The sequence below is a fragment of the Chenopodium album genome, chromosome 24, assembly GCF_948465745.1.
Source record: "Chenopodium album chromosome 24, dcCheAlbu1.1, whole genome shotgun sequence".
NCBI lineage: Eukaryota > Viridiplantae > Streptophyta > Magnoliopsida > Caryophyllales > Amaranthaceae > Chenopodium > Chenopodium album.
Genome location: NC_137857.1, coordinates 38,736,819 through 38,758,917, shown reverse-complemented (window position 1 = coordinate 38,758,917; position 22,099 = coordinate 38,736,819). Strand labels below are relative to the sequence as shown.

The 22,099-nt window shown below is 30.7% G+C and overlaps 4 protein-coding genes across 4 annotated transcripts; 2 read left to right on the top strand and 2 right to left on the bottom strand.

Annotated features, from left to right (window-relative positions):
• The first annotated feature begins 809 nt into the window (after positions 1–809).
• On the top strand, positions 810–1,665 carry LOC145612582 (ethylene-responsive transcription factor ERF091-like). Its single transcript, XM_081667926.1, has one exon. The coding sequence runs from the start codon at positions 810–812 to the stop codon at positions 1,596–1,598; it is 789 nt and encodes a 262-aa protein (XP_081524052.1). The 3' UTR covers positions 1,599–1,665.
• A 979-nt stretch (positions 1,666–2,644) lies between these two features.
• On the bottom strand, positions 2,645–4,628 carry LOC145611054 (pathogenesis-related genes transcriptional activator PTI5-like). The gene is made up of 2 exons (XM_081666288.1): positions 4,027–4,628; positions 2,645–2,694 (listed from the first exon to the last, which is right to left on the bottom strand). Exons 1-2 carry the CDS (start codon positions 4,544–4,546, stop codon positions 2,645–2,647), a joined length of 570 nt encoding a protein of 189 aa, XP_081522414.1. The 5' UTR covers positions 4,547–4,628.
• Positions 4,629–8,303: 3,675 nt separating this feature from the next.
• Positions 8,304–12,545, top strand: LOC145612629 (rac-like GTP-binding protein RAC9). The gene is made up of 7 exons (XM_081667962.1): positions 8,304–8,616; positions 8,851–8,938; positions 9,026–9,135; positions 10,438–10,501; positions 10,608–10,672; positions 10,893–10,958; positions 12,256–12,545. The coding sequence occupies exons 1-7, from the start codon at positions 8,518–8,520 to the stop codon at positions 12,358–12,360; spliced, it is 597 nt and encodes a 198-aa protein (XP_081524088.1). The 5' UTR covers positions 8,304–8,517; the 3' UTR covers positions 12,361–12,545.
• Positions 12,546–17,937: 5,392 nt separating this feature from the next.
• LOC145612635 (WUSCHEL-related homeobox 9-like) lies at positions 17,938–21,592 on the bottom strand. The gene is made up of 4 exons (XM_081667963.1): positions 21,438–21,592; positions 20,301–21,253; positions 19,014–19,300; positions 17,938–17,961 (listed from the first exon to the last, which is right to left on the bottom strand). Exons 1-4 carry the CDS (start codon positions 21,590–21,592, stop codon positions 17,938–17,940), a joined length of 1,419 nt encoding a protein of 472 aa, XP_081524089.1.
• Between the last annotated feature and the right edge of the window lie 507 nt (positions 21,593–22,099).

The window sequence follows — 22,099 nt, the reverse complement described above, 5'->3', positions numbered from 1 at the left end:
TTGTACAAAAACATTGCCACGATGAAAACAATTTCTCAATTTACTTATATTGTTTATTTTTACATATATAAACCGGTATTACTAAGATAAAAACATAGTACTAGTAAAATAGGTTACTGATCATGATTTCTATTTAAAATTTAAATATAGGCGTAAAGTTTTAAATATTATCATGGGATGACATGTGATGTCTCTTTATCTAATTGGGTGATCTACCCATATTGAATTGACAATATACAATACGTGAAATTTCTAGTAAGATAGATTAGCAATTTCTTCACATATAAATGACATACTAATCTGTGTACACAACTATACATATATCTAGAATAATATAAGCTGTTTGTCAAAAAAAAGAATAATATAAGCTGAAAATAAAAGGTGTGAAATTTTGCAATCATTAGGCTTTATCTTGGTAACTAGTTACGCAATAGCCTCTAATTTCTAACTTATTTGTCTTAGAATTTTTGTCTCGACTATTAATTAATGTAATCAACGCATGATAACATCATTAAAATATAATTTGAAGTACATACTACATGAAATTGCTACCAAAACAAGTGTATTAAATAACACTTCAAACACTAAAAATCATCCTTAAATTCAGGTAAAGGAAATCATTTACAACAGAAGCATCGTATTTGTTCAAATTCATATGAGAAAAATACTAGATTTAAGCAATAGATGAGCTGTGCTTTTTAAATTACATGTATAACATACATACCAACACTACTACACGTCTCGATCTTTTTATATAAAACTTTTGCATAACATGATAATAGTCGATTTATTTTTTTAGCCATTGACAAATGAATATTAAGAAAGAAGAGCACAAACCACCCGAGGCAGCTATCCTAGAGAGCATTTGGGCGAACTACATCGGTGTAACAAATTCGCAACAAGCATGGAATAATACACCGGAAATTTTTCAAGATTGGATCGGAATACCTTCTTTAGAAGAGGAAAATGATGGACCTTCAAACGCGCTTAAAAGGCTACCAAGCCTAGGAAGATGGGTGTCAATGGGTTCCGAGACATGGGAAGAACTACTTGATAAAATCGTCGGTTCTAGTACAAAAAACCCTAGGGAAACTTGTTACGTGGAGGACAAGAAAAATGAATGGACGATCAACAATTCAAAGGAAAACATGGAGAAGACTAATAAAAACATACCAACTCGACATTATAGAGGAGTAAGAAGACGGCCTTGGGGAAAGTACGCGGCTGAGATAAGGGACTCTACGAAGAAAGGAGCTCGAGTTTGGCTTGGAACCTTTAATACCGCGGAAGAAGCAGCTTTGGCTTATGATAAGGCGGCCTTAAGAATAAGAGGGGCGGCTAAGGCTTCTCTTAACTTCCCACTTGAGGCGGTCACTAAAGCCGATGTAGGAAGTCAATATGATAATCCTTGGAAAAGAGAAGCAAGAGATTGGGAGCTTCAACAAAGTGATTATGTTGATGAGTTGATGATTCAACAGCCATCTTTTAAAAGATCAAGATTTAGCATGGATAATCTACTTGATTCTCAACATGATGTACTTGAGTTGGAAGATCTTGGGAATGATATATTGGAATATTTACTTTCTTCAACATTATGATTGTGTATTTATTCGTCTATATATTGTACATATATGAGATTTATGTATTGTTTTCATATGTCTTGTGTGTCTCAATCCATTTTATGTAACGTTTGCCTATTATTGTTATATACGCTTATCAATAATGTAATATGTTTTTATACCTTATGTAATATATGAAATTGTTATGTATGTAAAATTATTGATTGTCATTAGTACTTTTATAATGTGTCCACTCATATTGAGTCGCACTTGAATGGACTAATCATGGAGCAAGAAGGATCTCTCCGTTTTGGTCCAACGAACACTACACAATTGATGGGTTGAATTTTCATCCAGGACGCAACTCAATTGGATCTTTAATGAAAGGACAAGGAATGGTCCATGTATAAGGTCAAAGTTTCAGTTCATGGCTCATAAATCATAATAATATATGACTAGGATAGCCAGTGTGCGTAGTATAACTAGCTAGCCATATATCTTTAGAGAACCATTTCAATTATTGGAAACATTAATGAAATAAAATATGTAGACAATAATTTTTAGGGGTATAATTGTCTGCACACAATTCTTAAGAGTTCTAAAAAGGGCAATTAAAATTAATAAGGGCAAATAATAAATAAATAACCATTTTAAAGGGTATAATTGTCTAAACATTATTGTTAAGAGTTAAATCATTAAATCATACAGAGAAATGCCTAGATGTAATTAAAATCAGATCGATATATGAGCATAGAGGTAAACATACATATTAAGGATATAATTGTGTTCATACTATTTATAACTGTTTTCTCATACTTTATAAAAGTCATGGATAGATAAATCATGAGAAACATCTTGAAGAGTAGTTTAAAGGCGACTTTGCTACTTATTTCACTATTATAGTCCAATACATATTTTTTACATGAAATCACTATGTTAAAGGAGTATTAGCATAATCTATAATATGGTATCAGAGCTATGTTATGTTCTTCCAAGATTTTTTTTCTTAATATCATCTCTTCATGTCTTCTTATACAACATACTCTTCCATGTGCAACTTTGTTAAACCGCATGCTTTGATCCCTTCAAAATATTGTCAAATTATAGATTTTAATACTCGGTAGGCCCTCATTGCCTTCAAATAATATTCACAGTAAGTCAGTAATAACCCTTGCAAGCACCCTCCCAAAAAAACATATAGTTGCACTTATTTCTATTATATTTATATAAACGCTTTTATTTTTATGAAAAGTTGTTAATGCCATTAAATGCATGCTTTTACTATTCTAAGTGGTTCAAAATAATTAAGAGGAAAAAAAAAAAGGAGCAACACACTCTACATACCTTACTATATATATAATTCTATGAAGTGATATAATCATAAAACTCTTGCCTTAAAAAATTTGTTCAACTATATTTTGTTAAAACTATTTTCTAATTGCGACAGTAATATAATAAGCTCTTTTCAAATGAACTTATCGGAACTTGGCTTAGGCCCTGTTTACTTCACCTTAAAAAAATAATATTAAGTAAAAATAATTTCAGTTCAGTAAAAATAAGTTCAGTTCAGTAAAATTAATTTCAGTTCAGTAAAAATAATTTCAGTTCAGTAAAAATAAGTTCAGTTCAGTAAAATTCAGTTTTCTTAAATTAAAGAAGAATTATAATAGAAAATCAGTAAAAAAATAATTTCAGTTCAACAAAAATAATTTCATTTCAGTAAAATTAATTTAAGTTTAGTAAAAATAATTTAAGTTCAGCAAAAATAATTTCAATTCAGTAAAAATAATTTCAGTTCAGCAAAATTAAGATGAAGAGAACAGGGCCTTAGTGGATCAAAGCAATTCCAGTTTCAACTTATATTTACATGTATTATTGGACATGGTCAGTCTTGTTCAATCAAAAATAATTATTCATGATGAAACCATGCATTTTTAAGAAGATAGTGTACTTGTCCATAAAAATAAGCATGTAAGATCCACAAAGGTACTGGGTACAGCAATATAATTAATCACAAAACATGCTACCACTACAAGATATTATATCAAAGAGGGCGATTTAAAATCAAATGAGCATATGTAAGAGCCCTTTTAGGTTCAAATTTCGCCCTCTTTATCAAATATTCATATAAGAGCTCTCTTAGATTCAAATTTCGCCCTATTAGGCAAAGAGGTTAGCTTCGTCCTATTAGCTTCAAAGGGCAACAAGCAACTAAAATATTTCATACGGTAGAAGTAGTATAGAACACTAGAACGAACAATTATTAAACACATATCAAAATAAATAATGTGTATGTAGCTAATGAAATTAAGAGTTTTTTCCACAAACTATATGAAAAATCCTTAACTTAAAATCTTTAATAACATGTTTGCAGACAGTAGACATACAATACATGTTTATACATGTCAAAAAAAAAAAAAAAAAAAAAAAAAAAAAAAAAGAAAATCAATGTTCAATTATTTCAAACCTTGCTGTGAAGAAGTACTAGAGGTGCTAGTGACCAAACTAAGGTGATTATTGTTATTAAACCCAAGAAAATCCCCTGAAAGTGATTTTCCTATATGGGCAGGAAAATTGAGCAAGGCCTTAGCACCTCTCATCTTAAACGCAGCTCGATCATAGGCCAACGCCGCCTCCTCAGCCGTAACAAATGTCCCAAGCCAAAGCCGAGCTCCATTTCGTGTCGAATCACGAATTTCAGCCGCATATTTCCCCCAAGGCCGTCGCCTTACACCTCTATAGTGCCTCTTGGCTATACCACCACTATTTGGAGCATAAAACTTGGTTGTAGTTGTAGGAGTACAAGATGTCATATTTCGTTTCGCAACGTTTTGGTTAATCATCATCCTTTGAGAGTGTTGAATAAGTTGCTGAGGATTATATTGTTGTTGGTAAAAGTTTATGGTATTATTGGCTTCATTAAGAACTTGGTATAAAACCATATCTTGGGAATCATTTTCATTTAAGGGTAGCTCTGTTTCTGGCATTTTATATCTTGGTTATGTTATTGGATGATGAATTTGGCGTTATAATTTTGACAATTTGGTTAAAATTTTGGGTATTTATGTGATTTTGGAGTTTAATTATTGTAATGAAATTGCATGCTATGATATGGTGTTTGGAAATTAGAAACTAGAGAAACTTTTAGGATGTTATTTTCTTAGATATATATATATAGATAGAATAGATAATAGTGTATTTAAAAAATCTAAGGCTTTTGATTTGACTAGTAATTAAAGTAGGCATCATAAAATTTAGTCTTAAATTGGACTTTTCTTCCATCACTGTTAAGATGGCGGGATAGCATGTCATGGCTTATCTTTAGGCTAATTAGCACAAGTACATGGGTAAAAAGTTTCCATTAATTATTTAGTTATCTTTAGATATAATTGTGTAAGTGTTAGGATTTTCGCCTTATGATTTGGACATCGTTTGAATCCCGTTAGTAATAAATGATTTTTGAATGGATTTCCCTTGTTTTTCCAACACTCCAAGTGTCTAACAAATAAAGACTACCGAATTAAATTGATTTAATTTGTGGGTGGAAGAATCTAAAGAAACTAATATATCATAAGCTTAATCTCAAAAAGTAATTGCTTGATCTTCAAGAGCATAGCTTGGTGGTGATTCTAATTCCAAGTTCTCCAAGATTGTGACTTTATCTATCCTTAAAACTTCACTTGGTTTTAGTCTATTAGGACCAAACGAATTCATAACTATGCAAAAATCCAAATGATATTCTATTACAAAGATCTTGTAAAAAAAAAAGTCACATATAAGCTTTCTCACCTTAGTGATAAAAATCATGTTAACGGGCTTATTCTGAACTGAACTGAACTGAATACAGCTGAAATGAATTGTTTATGAAAGATAGAAATTAGGAACTGAACTGATTGGAGTTGAACTAAATTGAAATTAAGCTGAAGAGAACAGATCCTACCTTTTATACTCAATTTACTTAAGTAATTAAAGATATTGACAGTACAAATTAAGCATTAACATGTATTCCCTTGCTCCTAATTTTTTGTCTCATTACAAAAATATGGGTCAAACTTTAAAAATCTTTGACCATAAAACACGTTTTTAATCTATAAGAGATAATATAAATCTTGTTAGATTTGTCTCATTGTATATTTTAATACGGAGTACTATCTAATTTTTTGTATTTTTTGTACTTATAATAATGGAGATAAAATTATTTTGAAATGCATCTCGGAGACTTTGAAAAGTCAAATGAAACAAAATATTAGAGACGAAGGGAGTAATTAATAAAGAATGGAAAAGTACTTCATTAGCAGCCAATGGCGTATCATTCTCATTCAATTAATTGAAACTAATTAATGAAGACTTTTTATGATAATATATTGAAGTAGACTTTCGTCATAGCTTTTTGGTTTTTGTAATGCATGATTATAATTTTAGTAAAGCAAGAATTACAAGGCAAATGAAAGGCGTCTACGACCATGATTCTTCAATGTTGAATGTCTTGATGATATCATATTCGCAATTTCAATTATAAACTTTTTATTTTTATATATTTGTCTGAAACAAAAGTGAGTTAATTCATATACTAGTACTTTATTTATAGTCTATCAATTCAGTTAATGGGGTCCGTTAAGGAGCTATTATGATTGTGGAAATGACTGAATTGAACATTTGAATAATATTTAATAGTATTCGCACGTGTCTTGACTAGATGACTTTGAACAAGAATTATGAGGCCGGAGATGTTCATATTTGTTAACAATGGTACAAATAAAATGGAGGATCCCACTTTAACCAAAAAAAAAAAAAATCTAAGCTCGTTAATGACAAATGGTACAGTTTAATTTTAAGTATTTGGTAACGGTGGATTAACCTCCTACAAATAAAAATTAGCAAAAAAAACACAAATTCTTATTTTATGGCTTTACTGGCGTAATCACTGCACATATAAGATAATTAGTTGAATAATGAAGATTATTATGATAAGTAAATGGTATTACCTTAACGTATGTAGGGTTATTTTAAAAGAAAAGAAAAATGGGGTCACTCTTGTTATTGTTTTATTAGTTGAAAGATTTAGAATAAAAGAGTAGGGGTTACTTGAATGGAAAATGGGATTAATTTTTTTAATTAAATACTATTAATCGTATAATGATTTTAGGCTACTTGTATGGACAAAATGAGGTCTTTTTTTTTTTTTTTTTTTTTTTTTTTTTTTTTATAAACAACCCCAAAGGGCAAGCTTAATTACTTAAATCATGCAAAGCAATTTCTAAGACTCAAGGAGGGATCACATTGATCCACAGACGTTGGCCAACCTCCCAAGGTTGAAGCGTAGCCAACTCATGTGCTAATTTATTTCCTCCTCTATTAACAAAAAACCAAGACACTTCAACAAAACAAGCACACAAAGCAAAAATATCTTTTTAATAAACGGGGTTATGTATTCACAAGAATAAATTAAAATTCTGTTATTAATCAATGAGGTCACATCGTGTGACAAGCCTTGCAAGAGTATATACATAGTAGATCATTAGATGATAAGCTTACTCTTAATGGGCTTGATGTTACCTTCAAATATATAGGCCTCATGTAACATTTATTAATGTATACATACTACATAGGCCTTGCAAGGCCCAAATATTTGGGCTTTTTATATTTCTATCAATCATTTGGGCCTTGCAAGACACATCTTCCATTGTTAAAACTCATGCAAATCCATCAATCATAACTCTTAACACACACAATCATTTTTCATCAATCATTACATGTATCTGCCCTTTATTTCAGTAATCATCACTAAAATTCTTTCACATCAATATTCATCATTTAAGTAAATAAAATTATCAGCGTGTATGAATAGGCATGGTATATATGTCTTTGTGGAATCTAATCAACTATAGTAAACATTTGTTCGGCTACTATCTACCTCATATAGCATTTATACGGAGTAGCATATAGATAGATGTAGCAATGTCTATCAAAATAAATCGTTATTCTCAACTATCATTATTAAAATTTTGCATCTACAGATTCGATGCTAAGCATAAAAAAAAAAAAAAAAAAAAAATCAAGGCCCTATTTGGTAATTATCTTTTAGATGGCAGTTGTTAACTGCTTTGACTAGCTATTAGTGTATAAAAGACCTTTCGAAAAACATTAATTAAATTAATATACATCATTATCATTTGTGATTCTATATGAGGAAAAAAATCAATTCAATTGATATTGCTAGGTGGATTAATTATAAGCATAAGTCATAACATATTCGAGTAATTTTAGGTCTATATAAGACCTCAATAAGAAGGTTGGACAATTTTATTTATTAATTCAAGTCATGTCAAAATTTATTGCCACATGATCTCACAAGAACCTCATTCTATAGTCATAAAACCAAGACAACAAATTTTCCAACATTAACCAATTCAATGTATAAAGTCCGTTAAAATCTAGTTATATAAACTCTAGTAATTGTCAAAAGATGTTGCTTCGCTAAACAACCACCATTTCCTTTTTATCATCATTTTTTCTACCTTTCAATCACTGTAACCACCAAAAAAAGACCTACTTTAGTTTTTATTGGATAGTACTAGCAACTATCAAGCCTTGCACTTAAAGGAAAGCAAAGTCATTGGTGTATAATTATCAATTAGAAATAAAACTTTATATTATAAAAAAAAAATTATAATAAATCTACCTATAATCCTATATAGTGGTGGTTGTTTTAAGTTGTTAGAACCATCAAACTCCACCAACAATTCTTTTTATAAATTAAATATGATTCTTAATTAAATAAAAATATATCTTATAATTTTTGTTACATTTTTCCTAGGATGCTCTTTTTTGAAATGGGTTGGAATATATACAGGGTCTTACTCTTAGGAAGTTTGGCTTAGTTTGTTAGTAGGTTGCATTGATTTATTATTCTTTCAATATAGTTCTACCCAAAGAAATTAATTACAAGGTAATTAATATGAGTACTTCTAGATTTATCAAGTGTGTTACGGTTGGAGATGGAGCTGTGGGAAAAACATGCATGCTTATTTCCTATACTAGCAACACCTTTCCTACGGTACGTATGTATGTTATTTGTCGAACTTTACGTGTAACCTCTTTTCTGCCTACCTAGTCCTTATAACTCATAATGCAGGAAACATAAAATAGTTTTTATGATCAACCTAACAAACAGATAATGTCATCGTTAGAGACATTCTTAATTAGCTTTCATCGCATTTATTTAAAATCGATCAAAGAAAGATTTTCGAATTTACATTCTTCATACATAGGCTTCATCCTTTATTTACAGGATTATGTGCCAACAGTTTTTGACAACTTTAGCGCAAATGTGGTGGTGGATGGTAACACAGTGAATCTCGGCCTTTGGGATACTGCTGGTTAGTCCATTTCTTCATATATATTTTTGTTATAATTAATAATAAAGTATTTTTGCTAAATCATATAATTGGATTATGAAATATTAGGACAAGAAGATTATAACAGATTAAGGCCTCTAAGTTACAGAGGAGCTGATGTGTTTCTCTTGGCTTTTTCTCTGATCAGTAAGGCTAGTTATGAAAATATCTATAAGAAGGTACATTTTTAAACTTTTGCATTTCTCTATCTCTATATTTTTTCATGTATATTAGTAATTATATGGAGTAATTAGCAGAATAATTAAATACTACTTCATTTTTTTCATAATGTTTTTCTCTTTTTCTTTTCAAATTAGGTTATTACAACAATTACTTAATATTATAAAACCTTAAAAAGGAGAATAGATCAGAATAATGTGCTATTTTATTGTCCTTAAGCCCTGAAAATTTCAAGAAAAATAAGTTCAAATAAAATTTGATGGGTTTAAATAAGATCAATTTACAAATATTAATTTTTGAATAAGGGTTAATATATAATGAATGCACAAGTTTGCAATTTTTTTTTTTTTAAAAAAAAAATGTACAAGTTTAATATACATCTAACTTAGATTTAAAAAACTTCAAGAAAAGCCATGTAAATTTCAAAAACGTTGAATAAATTAGGAAAAGTACTAATGGAAGTCAGTTGAATAAAATATTGCACTAAATTAATACCGAGTAAACAATACAATAATTAAACAGCTACTTATACTTTTAGTATCTTTTATACCATGTTATTTCACGTGAAACCTTATACTTTGATCTCTTCAACTTATTAAAAAAAAAAAGTTTGATAAAAGTAAGTAAATTCCAAAAAAAATTAGCTAAGTTTAGCAAATAAGTAAAGTTATCAAAAACTGAATTTAACAGAGGAAAAATTCAGCAAAAATAAGTTAAAATAAAATATGATATCTTCTATTATGGAATTAAGTTAAATACGACAAAAATGAGACAAGGTAAACAAAGCCTTATAAGTTATAATCCCCTTCGGGTCTGTTCTGATTGATTGAACTGAATTGAATATTTTATATGAGAAGGAAATAAAAGACTGAATTAAACTGAAAATATTCTGAAGAGAACAGGCCCTTAATATCATACTGCATTAAAACTCACATTGTATATGTCCGTTTAATAACTAACTAATAAGTCATATTGTCCAAGGACAAACATTTTATAGAGAATTCGGTCTAATAATAATTTCAAGTCAAATCAATTCAGTCTTTACCCGTATTTTTTTCCTTTTTTGGTATTTCTACTATTAAGAATTTTATTAACTAATTGATCGACAGTGTGACAAGTTACATTTTAGAAATCTATTAAATTATTTACTTTTTTTTTTTTTTTTTGAAACAATGTTAAATTATTTACTTTAATCACTGTTATAATTTTAATTTTTTTTAAAGTGATAATCTCTGTTATAATTTTCATTTTGGAAATCAATTAAATTATTTACTTTAATCCTTAATGCAAACTATAAATAGTGGATCCCAGAGCTGAAACACTACGCCCCAAATGTGCCAATTGTGCTAGTTGGAACCAAATTGGGTAAGTTCAACACAACAACCTTTAAATTAGATTATAAGATTTTATTTATAGCTTAAGTAAGCTATAATAATGTTGTTTAAATAAATACAATAATTATGATATATAGATTTGAGAGAGGACCAGCAATTCTTAAAGGATCATCCAGGGACAGCAGCTATTACTACTTCTCAGGCAAGTTGGTTATTATAATATTGTAGTACAAGTTACTCCAATTATCATTAGTTGCACAAAACCAATGTTTGATAAACATTTATCACTAGTTGTAATATATTTATTTAGAAAAAGGGGGAAAGTTAAATTATTTTGGGATTTGGAAATAATTTTGTACTTATAGCATTGTTATCCTCTTTAATTTATTTATTATTTGACACGTTTTGACATGATCGAGCAGGGTGAGGAGCTAAAGAAGATGATTGGGGCCGTTGTTTACATCGAGTGTAGTGCCAAGACTCAGCAGGTACTTACTATGATATGAGCTAAGCTACAAGCTAACATGTATCCAATTATCCAACATGTTAAACTAGAACGTTCGTTGCTCAAATTAATTTGCAATTGACATGAATTATATTGACCTATAATGTGACCTAATCCAAATCGAAATACTCACTTTCTTAATCATGGTTAAAACTTGATTTATATAATACATATAACTTATGTGCTACTTGTATTAACGTCTGTAAAGTCCTGTTTTAATTTGACATATTTGTATGTTTTCCCCCTTTTAGTATAGGTTGGCACCAAAAATAAGGTAAGTATAATGGACATCAAATAAAAATTAAAAAAATTAAGTAATCCTTTGAGCTCTATTTGGTTTGGCGATCTTAGGGCTAAAGTAGTCGTAGATAAGGAGTACCAACTACCAAGCATCAAATAACTTTATCCTGGAAATGGAAACATTCCATTTCTTAACAATACAAACTAAAGGCCCATTTTAAGATTTAATAAATGGACTTATATGATCATTTTGATTTGATAAATGGACTTGATCAAATGTGGGCCTGTGTAGCATGTGCTACTATAGAAAGCGAGTCAATAAAATGATTTTTACCAACAACTTGAAAGAGACTAAAATTAATTTCAGATTCAAGACTTTGAAGTACCTCCTCCGTTTTGGATTAGTCAAACGGCCGAGTAGTTGTAGTTAGACTTGGCAAACGGGTATTTTTGGGTCGGGTTCGGGTTAATTTTGGGTCATCGTATATTCGGGTCGAGTTCGGGTTAGGTGAATCCTGATTTTGGGTCACACTTCGGGGCAGTTCGGGTCGAGTATTCTGGTCGGGCCAATTTTTAGGACCAACTTTCGGATTACTTTGGGTCAGGCCGGGCCAAGCTTATGTCGAGTCACCAACATACATTCACTTACAAAAAATAGTGGGAAGAATAAAGTAAATTCGTTAAAAAAATTAAAAAACGTAAGTACGTAGCTATTACTTATTAGGAAGTAAGAAGGCTTAAACTAAGTAATTAACCATTTTACCATATTCACTTCAGGAATCGGGTCAATTCGGGTCGGGTCAATTTGGGTCAATCATTTCGGGTTAAAATCGGGTCGGGTCACTTCGGGTTTCGAGGCAATTTCGAGTTTATAATAACGGATCGGAGTAGTTAGTTAGTATGAGTAATATAAAATGAGACTAATTCTATAATTAAGTTTTAATCACTCTTGCTTACGAATTTTGTATAAACACCCTTGAAATTAAATAATTGATTGATTACAAACTTTAAATATGTTTATTTGGGTTTTAATATTTCAGAATGTGAAAGCAGTGTTTGATTCAGCAATAAAGGTAGCATTGAGGCCTCCTAAAATCAAGAAGAAGCATGTAGGCCGGAGGTTCAAAGCATGCACGTTCCTTTGATACTAATTAAACGTCCATTGCTTTTATGTTAATCTTCTTATTATTGTTCGTCTCCTATACTCAAGAACATCGTAAACAAGCAATATTATTTTTGCTAGTAAAATACCTTATTATTCATCACTTTTTTTTTCTTTATAAACATGGCTCTTAGAATTTTAGTCCTTAAGTGATGAAATTAATTAATAGAGATATATATTATTTTAATTATATAAGTACAACTGTTTTTCGTTTTGTTAGTTTGTAATTTTGTATCAAAGAAGTGTTCATTAGGAAATTCTCTCTTATAGCATATTACAATTGAAATTAGGTAGCCGTTTTATAAAAATTCAAATTTTAATCTCTTAAATTCAATTTTTATAGAAGTGGAAGGACCCAAATAGAATTCTACAATACTAAAGGCCTATTCATATTTACTGAACTAAACTGAAGTGATTGGAGCTAAACTTAACTGAATTGAACTGAATAGAGCTGAAATGAATATTTTATGAGAGACGGAAATTAGCAGCTAAACTGAAATGAACAAATAAGAGCTGAACTGATTAGAGCTTAGCTGAACTAAACTGAAATTAAGCTGGAGTGAAGAGGCCCTAAATTTTCTTCATGATAAAAATACTTGGCAATCAACAGAGTTTGAAAATATAAGATTATGATGAATTTATTACAATAAGAATATAGGATACATATGTGGTTTGTGAAGTGGATAACTCTAAAGTTGTACGTGGTAGACTCTAATAGCATATGGCAACTAGATGTAACAATTTTATATCCACAAAACAACCTACTTATTGATGAATTCATGATGCACTTATTATCAAAAAGTGAGACCATGTCGATTTGTTAGGTACGCTAAATCACTTATAACCATTAATAGCTCCTCTTCTCAATAAATGCTTCACAATAGTGTAAACTAATAAAATTATTTCAAAGCATTGGTCATGATCAATAGCAAAAAATTAGCATTTCTTCAAATAAAAATAATATAAATAAATAAATTTAGCATAATTCAACTTTTTACTTTTTTTGAATTAAATAATCAATTCATTAATAAAAAGTCATACGATATCTACAAATGAATCTAATGAACAAATACATAAAATTGAAATAAATAAGGTCAAAGTGTCCTTCATTAAAGCTACAATCGTTAAATAGCTCTTACATTATGGTACATCTCTTACACATATCGTTGTAATATACAACATTTTTTAATAGACCGTCTAATGGCTTGTTGTGGCTGTAAGCATGATTTTTATTTGATTCACTAGAACATATTTAGAAATTCGACAACCCTTGCTATTCCGAACAAATCTTTACTTATAGATGCATCATATCGTGTTTTTTTTTTTATTATTTTTTTATTTTATTGTTGCTAGGTATATCTCAAAAAATAATAAAAATTTATTTTATTTTATTTTTCTTATAATGTTTACTTATAATACAAAGTAAATATATTAATGGTAAAAATAATGTATATTTCACACGTGTCTGGTACAAGTAAACATGATGCAATTTTAGAAAAATAGAATAAGTTATTATACTACAAATATGCATGGCTTGTAAATTTTTTTTTTTTAAAATGTAATTGTAAGAAACTAGCAGCATGATTTAAATATAATTTAATCTCAGGTACGATCGATATTGAATACCATACCACACTCGATACCATGATAACATACACATTTATATTTAATTTAATAGTTTAATACTCTAAATTCTCATGTAGTTAAATAATTTTGATATGTCTCTCAACACACAGTGTATGTACTAGTAGTACAGTAAACTAGTACCCAAGTTCTGATGAGCTTGGATGCATAAAACACACGAATGAGGAGTTTACAAGAGACTGAACAAAATCGGTAAATCTTTGAGTGATAGTGTAACATCTGCAGCTCTTTTCAACTCCAGTTTGGTAAAAAAATTTCGACCAAAACAACTAATATCCCTCCATTTTGTCAGCTTCTTGTTCTATTTGATTTGACTAGAGATCCATCGATCAGCTATTTTGATTAGATGTTAGATATTAGATTTGTGGTTGAGTGATGCAGTGTATGTTTTACGTGCTTACTTCTAACAACAGTACGTTTATGTCTCTAGTCTTTTTAGAGCGATTGCATTTATTTGTAGCTACCAACGGTCCAAGTTAAATCTATGTCTAGCAAACTCTATTTATTGTACTACACTATCTTGAATATGTACCCGTGTTTATCGGATCTCTTCATCTAATTCCGATCATTGGTTTGGACACTTCACAATTCATTTTTAATCATCATAAATATAAAAAAAAAACGAGTTTGACGATTGACAAATTGAACAAAGTAAAATTATAACGCATGTATGGATTATGTCGTCCAAGTAACACGTAGATGAATAGAAATAGCTAAAGGTGACATTGGTGGCCAAATTGGCCCATGGCACGACACAATGCACCACGAAAAGAAATTGCACAACAAGGGTGCAGGATAGTCATGGCATGTTACTGTACACGTCTAGCTGTAAGCCATCCTTTTTTTTTTTTTTGAAGAGCAGCATGCACGGCAAGACACAATACAATAAAATATTTTAACATTAACTAAATCTAAATTGGGCACCTAAACACTGTACAACATGACACAAACAACAAAGTAAATTAAAATGAAAATCTTAAGGCTCATCAGCATGGTACAATACGACACAGTGATATGTGGACGTGACTGAGAGTCAGAGACACCACATACTAAGTGAGTTTGACTGTAACCAAGCTAGCGTGGTCAAGGCATGCAAGCTCGACACAGCAAGCCCGACAAAACCAACAACAGTCATCCTTAGCTTACAAATAGTCAAAAAAAAAAAAAAGAAACTACTCCGTAGAAAAATAAAGGTATATGATTGATGGAAGTTATATTAGAAGCTAAGCTTAGGGAGACAGATAGATGGGTAGGGTGTTGAGTGATGGGAGATCTATCGAAATGAGATGGCACTGCAAAGAGTTAAGTCAAAATATTAAAAACGATTTGAAATTCCTTCTTCACTCTTGTCTTGGTCACGTTTAGTTACTGTTTTGCATGAACCGTCACGTTTCACAAACATCATTTATGTTCATGCCTCCACCACTACGTCCCCTCAATCAATACTCCTCTCGTACCACTATTTCTTTCCACCAACAATAACCATATATAATTGCATTTAATTAAAAAAAATATATATAGCTCAATATTACGAGTATAATATTGAGTATATTTTCAATTGGTATGGAAATGATAGTTATTCAAATCGTACTTAATTTATGTTCATGAAGATGTTTAGGATAAGTTCTTACCACATTTACAATATTGAGTACCTACTAAATTTGAGGAGTTTGTCAAGGGGAGGCTGAAAATACTACATACTCCTTTTGTTACCTTTTTATATTTACGTTAAAACGATCATTTTTAAATTTCTCTCTCAAAAAAATTTTAAATGTAAATAACAAAAAAGGGTCAAAGGTCTAAATAACAAAAATATAATATCAAAAGTTCAAACTCAGCCAACCTTATACTATTAGTTTCAATAAAATAAAATAATAGATAAACCCAATACTTTACATATATATTATTTGCAACGATTTGACATTTTCCCTCTTTACTTTATGTCAAATCGATGCGAATAATATGTAACGGAGGTAGTATTAGCTTAAATATACTGGTAGAATTTATGGCAGAGGAAGTAGAATTTATGAGATCTATAGAATATGTAAAGCAAACACTATCAGTTTCAAAGTATAATGAAAATTAGCTACTAAGGGCATCTCCAATAGATAAGCAATACCACTTATAAGTGTTATATATACTGATTTGACATATCATGTGTTTTCAATAGTGAACTACAATACTTATAATTTGATTAACTCTACATATCAAGCAATACTCTAAATTTTATTGGAATTTCATTTCTCAAATAATTATACGAGGTATATATATTTTTAAAGGGCTTCAAAATCAACTTCCTAAGCTTCAGTTTGAAGTTATAACCTTTGTTAGATTATTAGTTGGATTTAGTACTAACAGCTACTAGCCTACAACTAATAAATTAGTAGATGTTAGCTAGGTTTAATCCCAAGAATAGCATCCATATACATTCTTCAACAAATTAATTAGGTCAGCAACAACAAATTTCACGGATATGGTTAGTTATTAATCAATGAAGGGCTAGCTAAGATAGGCCTAATTAGCATAGCTATATTGAAAGAGCTAATTTAACAAAAATTATTGTAATATACCTATCGGCTACTTAAAAATTTCTCATATTGATTTCTCTTTCTTCTTTTTTTTTTATTTTTATTTTGTAGGCCAGGAAAGGAAATTTCGGTCAAGTTCTAAGCCCAAAGGAGTTGAGAGCTAACAAACCTAGTCGATAATAGGAGATCTATAAAGTCTTATCACTCAATAATCGCCATATTATTAGTTACCCCGATACATTGGAAAACAACAGAGAGTACTGTAAATCTATTCCTACAAATTTATTGTACAATCTACCCAAATTCATTTGAACTTCTATGAAATTCTGTACTCTAGCTACATTAACTAAGTACAAGTAAATGAGTATAACATTCGCATGTATACCAACAAAACTTATTGTAACTTTCAAGTTTAAAACATTGTTAGCCAAATTCAAACAAAGTTTTTGCTAAACAAAGAGGTAAACTAGATAAGTTATATTACTCCCTCCGTCTCTAAATTACATTCCTCTTTCTCTCTATTATGTGAGGAATAAATGCTAGAAAGAGGAATGTAATTTAGGGACGGAGGGAGTATTACAACTATTTGAATAATTAACTTCCAAAGAGGTAAGATTTCCATGAAAATATGAAGTGGATAGAGATTATATCGGATCCCCACCCTTTTCTCTACACCACAACAATATAGATGACCTAAGCTAATTACTGTAAGAAAAAATACCCAAACATTAAACCACCCGCCCCACAAAAAGAAGTGAAAACGTACCAAAAAAGCAAGAAAGCATATAAGTTGCCCTAAAATACTGGCATGCATCAAGATAGTGATATCACCCAAGTCTGTTGGAATTGAATTTTTGACGTTTCACACACATCAGTCATGAGTTCATCACATAACACACTCCATCCCAACATTTATTGTCACATTAAAAGTGTAATTTCAATTTGTAACGTGACAGTTAAATCTAAACTGAACAATATCTAAATATTTGTAACTTGTTGATCTGCTGATTTGATTTAATAGGAACTAGAGTAAAACATATACTCCAACTTGTCAATCTCACTTTAGAGCAAGAAAGTGTAGTTTTCACTTTATTAACCAAAGATTATATGTACTAGCTCACAAGAAGGGGAAAAAAGTTCATTGAACCAAAACATAATTATCTCAAATTACATAAACTAACTATAATAAGAAACTTATAAAACTAAAATCTATAAAAGTCTAATACTACTTCAGAAGGGGGAAGTTCTTTCCATAATCTTTATAGTATTGATTGATCCTCATTTGTCGCCAGTGTCGAAAAGTTCCTCTAGATCTGCACAAGATGAGAAGAAAAACATTGTTCTCAAATAAATGGCGCATCATAGCAACGGAGTACTTAGCTAGCTAGCTATGTCCAATTCATTGTATTCCACTGCAAATGAAGAATGGCAACAATAATAAGCTTAAATATAGATTACTTAATCAAACTAATTAATATACCCAAATATATGATTGGATTGCAAGCTGGAAACTATGGGATGAAACAACAAATTGTATACAAAAATTTGACAAATTTGACTACAAGTTTACATGCACTGTTTCATTCAACGTACCAAAGAATTTTGAACCTTTGATGTAAGTTTTTTTGCCTATATCATTGTATAAATTTATTGCTAATTTAGATAGTTCTTTTTCACTTCATAAAAATAAATAAAGATAATCTTCTATACCATAAGAAGTTAACTAGTTAAGATGTTCCTATAGACTATAGTTAATGTTTCAAGAATATTAAAGCATTTTAAACTTTATTGCTATAAAAAACAAACTGTGACTATTATAGTTAAACACATGAAAATCAAAATTTCTCTGATTTGATAACATTGGAGAAAATATGATCATCTAATATAAACAACATTTAATTTTCCCATATGGAAATAAATTGAATTGAATTATGTGTTCCATTGTTTTAATTAGTAGAGTAACCCTTCAATCATAAGTAAACTCTTTACCAAATAAAGACGTGTTATAAACAGCATTAAATTTTCCACATGGTAAAAAAAGTGTTGATCGATATGTTCCATTGTTTTCATCACTAGAGATATACCCTTCCATTATAAGAAAACTCCTTACTAATTTAAGACGTCTCATAAACAGCATTTATTTTGTCCATATGGTTAAATAAAATGAATAAAATGATGTGTGTTCCACAATTTTCAGCATTACATAATCCCTTATATCATAAGTAAACCCAACCCTTACGAATTTAAGACGTATGAAAAAAGTTGTCATTTACAAATTTGTACCTACAAAAAAATAGGAATAACATGTCAAAATGTTTTGAGGTGGAAGGAGTTCACTTAATTACATAGTATGTAAATTGATAAAATTGATTATATATGTACTTGTAGTACAACATTCATGAATCATTAGTTAACATACTAGCAATACAAATTTAAACAAATAGCATTATGGTTTAATTCATACCTGGTATGGAAACCCCGGAGCAAGAAGATCGGGGGTGGAATCGAGCTTATGGAGCAACGGAGAGGCGGCAACACTACCAACAAGGTAGTAAGACGCGCCATGTTGAAGTGGATGGACCGTAACACCCCACTCATTAGTCATAACCGGGTGACCGGAACCAGAATGAACAAGCACAGCATCCTCCCCAAACTCTTCCTTAACATTAAATGGTCCAACCGGAAGATCGAACACCATTCCATTAATAAACACCGTTGATTTCCCTGAAAGACCACCAGACTCACCTACACCTGCAAACACACAATCTAAGCAGTCAATCATAAAAACTGGCCATGCACACGTCCGGAGTTAGGAAGAGGGTGTTCAGTCTGCTGATTTTCAGTTGGGAAAAGACAAATTTAGCCCCTATTTGATGTAAATATGACAAATTTGTCCTTGGATTTTATAGGTGTGTTACATAATTTTCAGTTCAACTTTATATGTTATGTTATGTTACATTACATCAATCATGTCGTATCACATTCAATATTCCTTTAGTCGTCTACCCAATTTTATTGGATACATACATATAATTATGAAATGATTTTAAGTCTAACTAATAAATTTCCTAAGCTAGCTTTTCATTTACTTGTCAAATCTTTCTAATAATAGGGTCAATAATTTTATGGTCAACCTAGTTTCTAGTTAGATTAATTACTCTCTTTGTTCTTTTATAATCGTCTTCTGATTTTATGCACATGAATTAAGATGTTACATGTTCTTTTTATACAAATTGAAACAATGTTGATTCTTTTTATGCAAAAAGAGAAATTTTTATTCATCGCATGGATATTCAAAATCAACTAATAACATTTCATAGCAATCTTAATTTCAATATAAAACGAATAAAACACTGCATTAGTATTATTAGGGGCATATATAATGTGACCAAATACAAAACAAAAAAGGAAACAGATTAATTAAGTAATTAGTACTCTATAATCGTTACAAATTCAACTACAACTACGGTCAAGCATTCAATTAATGTGGAAGTTTTGTTAATTTCAACTAAGCAAGCTATTCAAATATCATGTGAAAAAAAGTATACAGAGAAATGAATTAATACACAGTCAATATAATTAATGTGTAAGTTTTGTTAATTTCAACTAAGCAAGCTATGCAACTATCATGTGAAAAAAAAAAAAAAAAAAAAAAAAAAAAAAAAAACAAATACTAAGAAATGAAAAAACTGCATAAATTAATTAGCAACATTCATGAAAAAAATGCATCTAAATTAAGTTTGAGCGTTACCTAGCAATTGACCAAGACTACCCGAAATCGCGGTAGGAACAACGGGAGAAGAGGAAGTAACAGCACAAGTAGAAGTATTTGGAGGATTAGTGACTAAGAAACTCAACTCCTGTTGAAACTTAAGCTTCTCAACCTCATGATCTCTCTTGGATTGATCACCACCAAACATATCACCTAGCAAGAGAGACGAGAACCCGCCTACGGCTTGATCGGAACTAGCCGGGACATTGATTGTAGCCGAGGCATCGTCGTGGTGGTGTGTAGGACCAAAGCATAATCCTTGACTAAAACTATTACCACCACCACTTTGGTGCAAGGGAAAGAACAAAGGATCTTGAGGAACAAATTCATGAGTAGTAACATTAGTAGTAGTATGATTTGTAGGAGGAATAAGTTGGTGGAAATAAGGGTTACATTGGTTAACACTAGTAGGAGAATTTCCAAATTGATCAACCACATTATTATTATTATTATTATTATTATTATTATTATTATTATTATTATTATTGTTAGTATTATTATTAATACTATTGTTACTACTACTATTACCACCATAGGATGATGAGCCTCCTCCTGACCTAGAAGGCGGCACCTTTCGAGGTGACGCCTTATCAGATGAGGAGGACGAGGAGGAGGCTGGCATTGGTTGCGGAGAGCTGTGGTGATGGATACTAGTAATGACATTTGTTGTGGCAGCGGCAGCGGTGGCGGCAGTGGTTTTAGCTTGGAGTGTGCGTTGCTTATGCTTACTTCGGGACTTACGGTTTTGGAACCAATAGAACACGTTGGCGTCACCAACTTGACCATACTCTTGGAGTTGTGCTCGGATCCTCCGAATCTCGTCTCGTGGCGGGTTAACCATACCCGAGTTGAATATCGCCTCGAGGATCCGTATTTGTTCCGGTTTTGGGTTCCACCTCGGCTTTGGCTCCGGACTCCTCTCTTCACAACCTATATCAATAAACAGATTAAATTCAAAATAAAAATAAAACCCTAGAGAAATGATAAATATAATCAACATATAAAGATATACATATATTTTTTGATTATCCTAATTTAGTTGTCGCGTATTCATTTCAAATTAAATTATCAACGTGACTATTAATTCCAGACAAACGGAAAAAACATAATATATCGGAAGAAAAAGGGGAATTACTTGAAGATGAACGGCCACAAGAATTGGAGAGAAGAGACGATTGGTGATGATTCGAGTCATGTTGTTGCGACCATGGTTGATTATTACAAGGCTTGGACTTGAACATGCTCGGCCAGTGTCGATTCGACGACGCCATTTCTTATGCTGATTTTTTTTGTAAGAAAATTATAAAAGAAAGCAAACTTTGTAATAGTTGTTGTTGATGAAGTTGCACTACTTGAAGTTGCTAGGTTTTTAACATCCCTTTATATAGTACTCCTTGTATGTACCTTCAATTATACATCAACAAATTAATTAGATAAAGAACCGCCTGTAAGTTGATTAATAATTAAGCAAATAAAATACAAGATTAATCAAACTATATATTAAAAAAATTTGTTATGGGAAGAGAAGAGGAAGCCCATCATTTTTTTCTTATTAACATTAGAAAAAAAAGATTGAAGAAAGTAAAGGGAAATTATGTACCTTTTTAGTTCATATATTTGGATCTATTTTTTTGTGTTTTGTAAATTTTTTTTATTTCTCTCTCCTAAGTTTGGTTTTGGTTTTGGTTTTGGTTGCAGAAGGAAGAGGTTATTGATTGAGGGGTGGGATTATTCTAATGAAGTGGAAGAGGTTGTTGCAGGAATAAATAGGGGGTGTG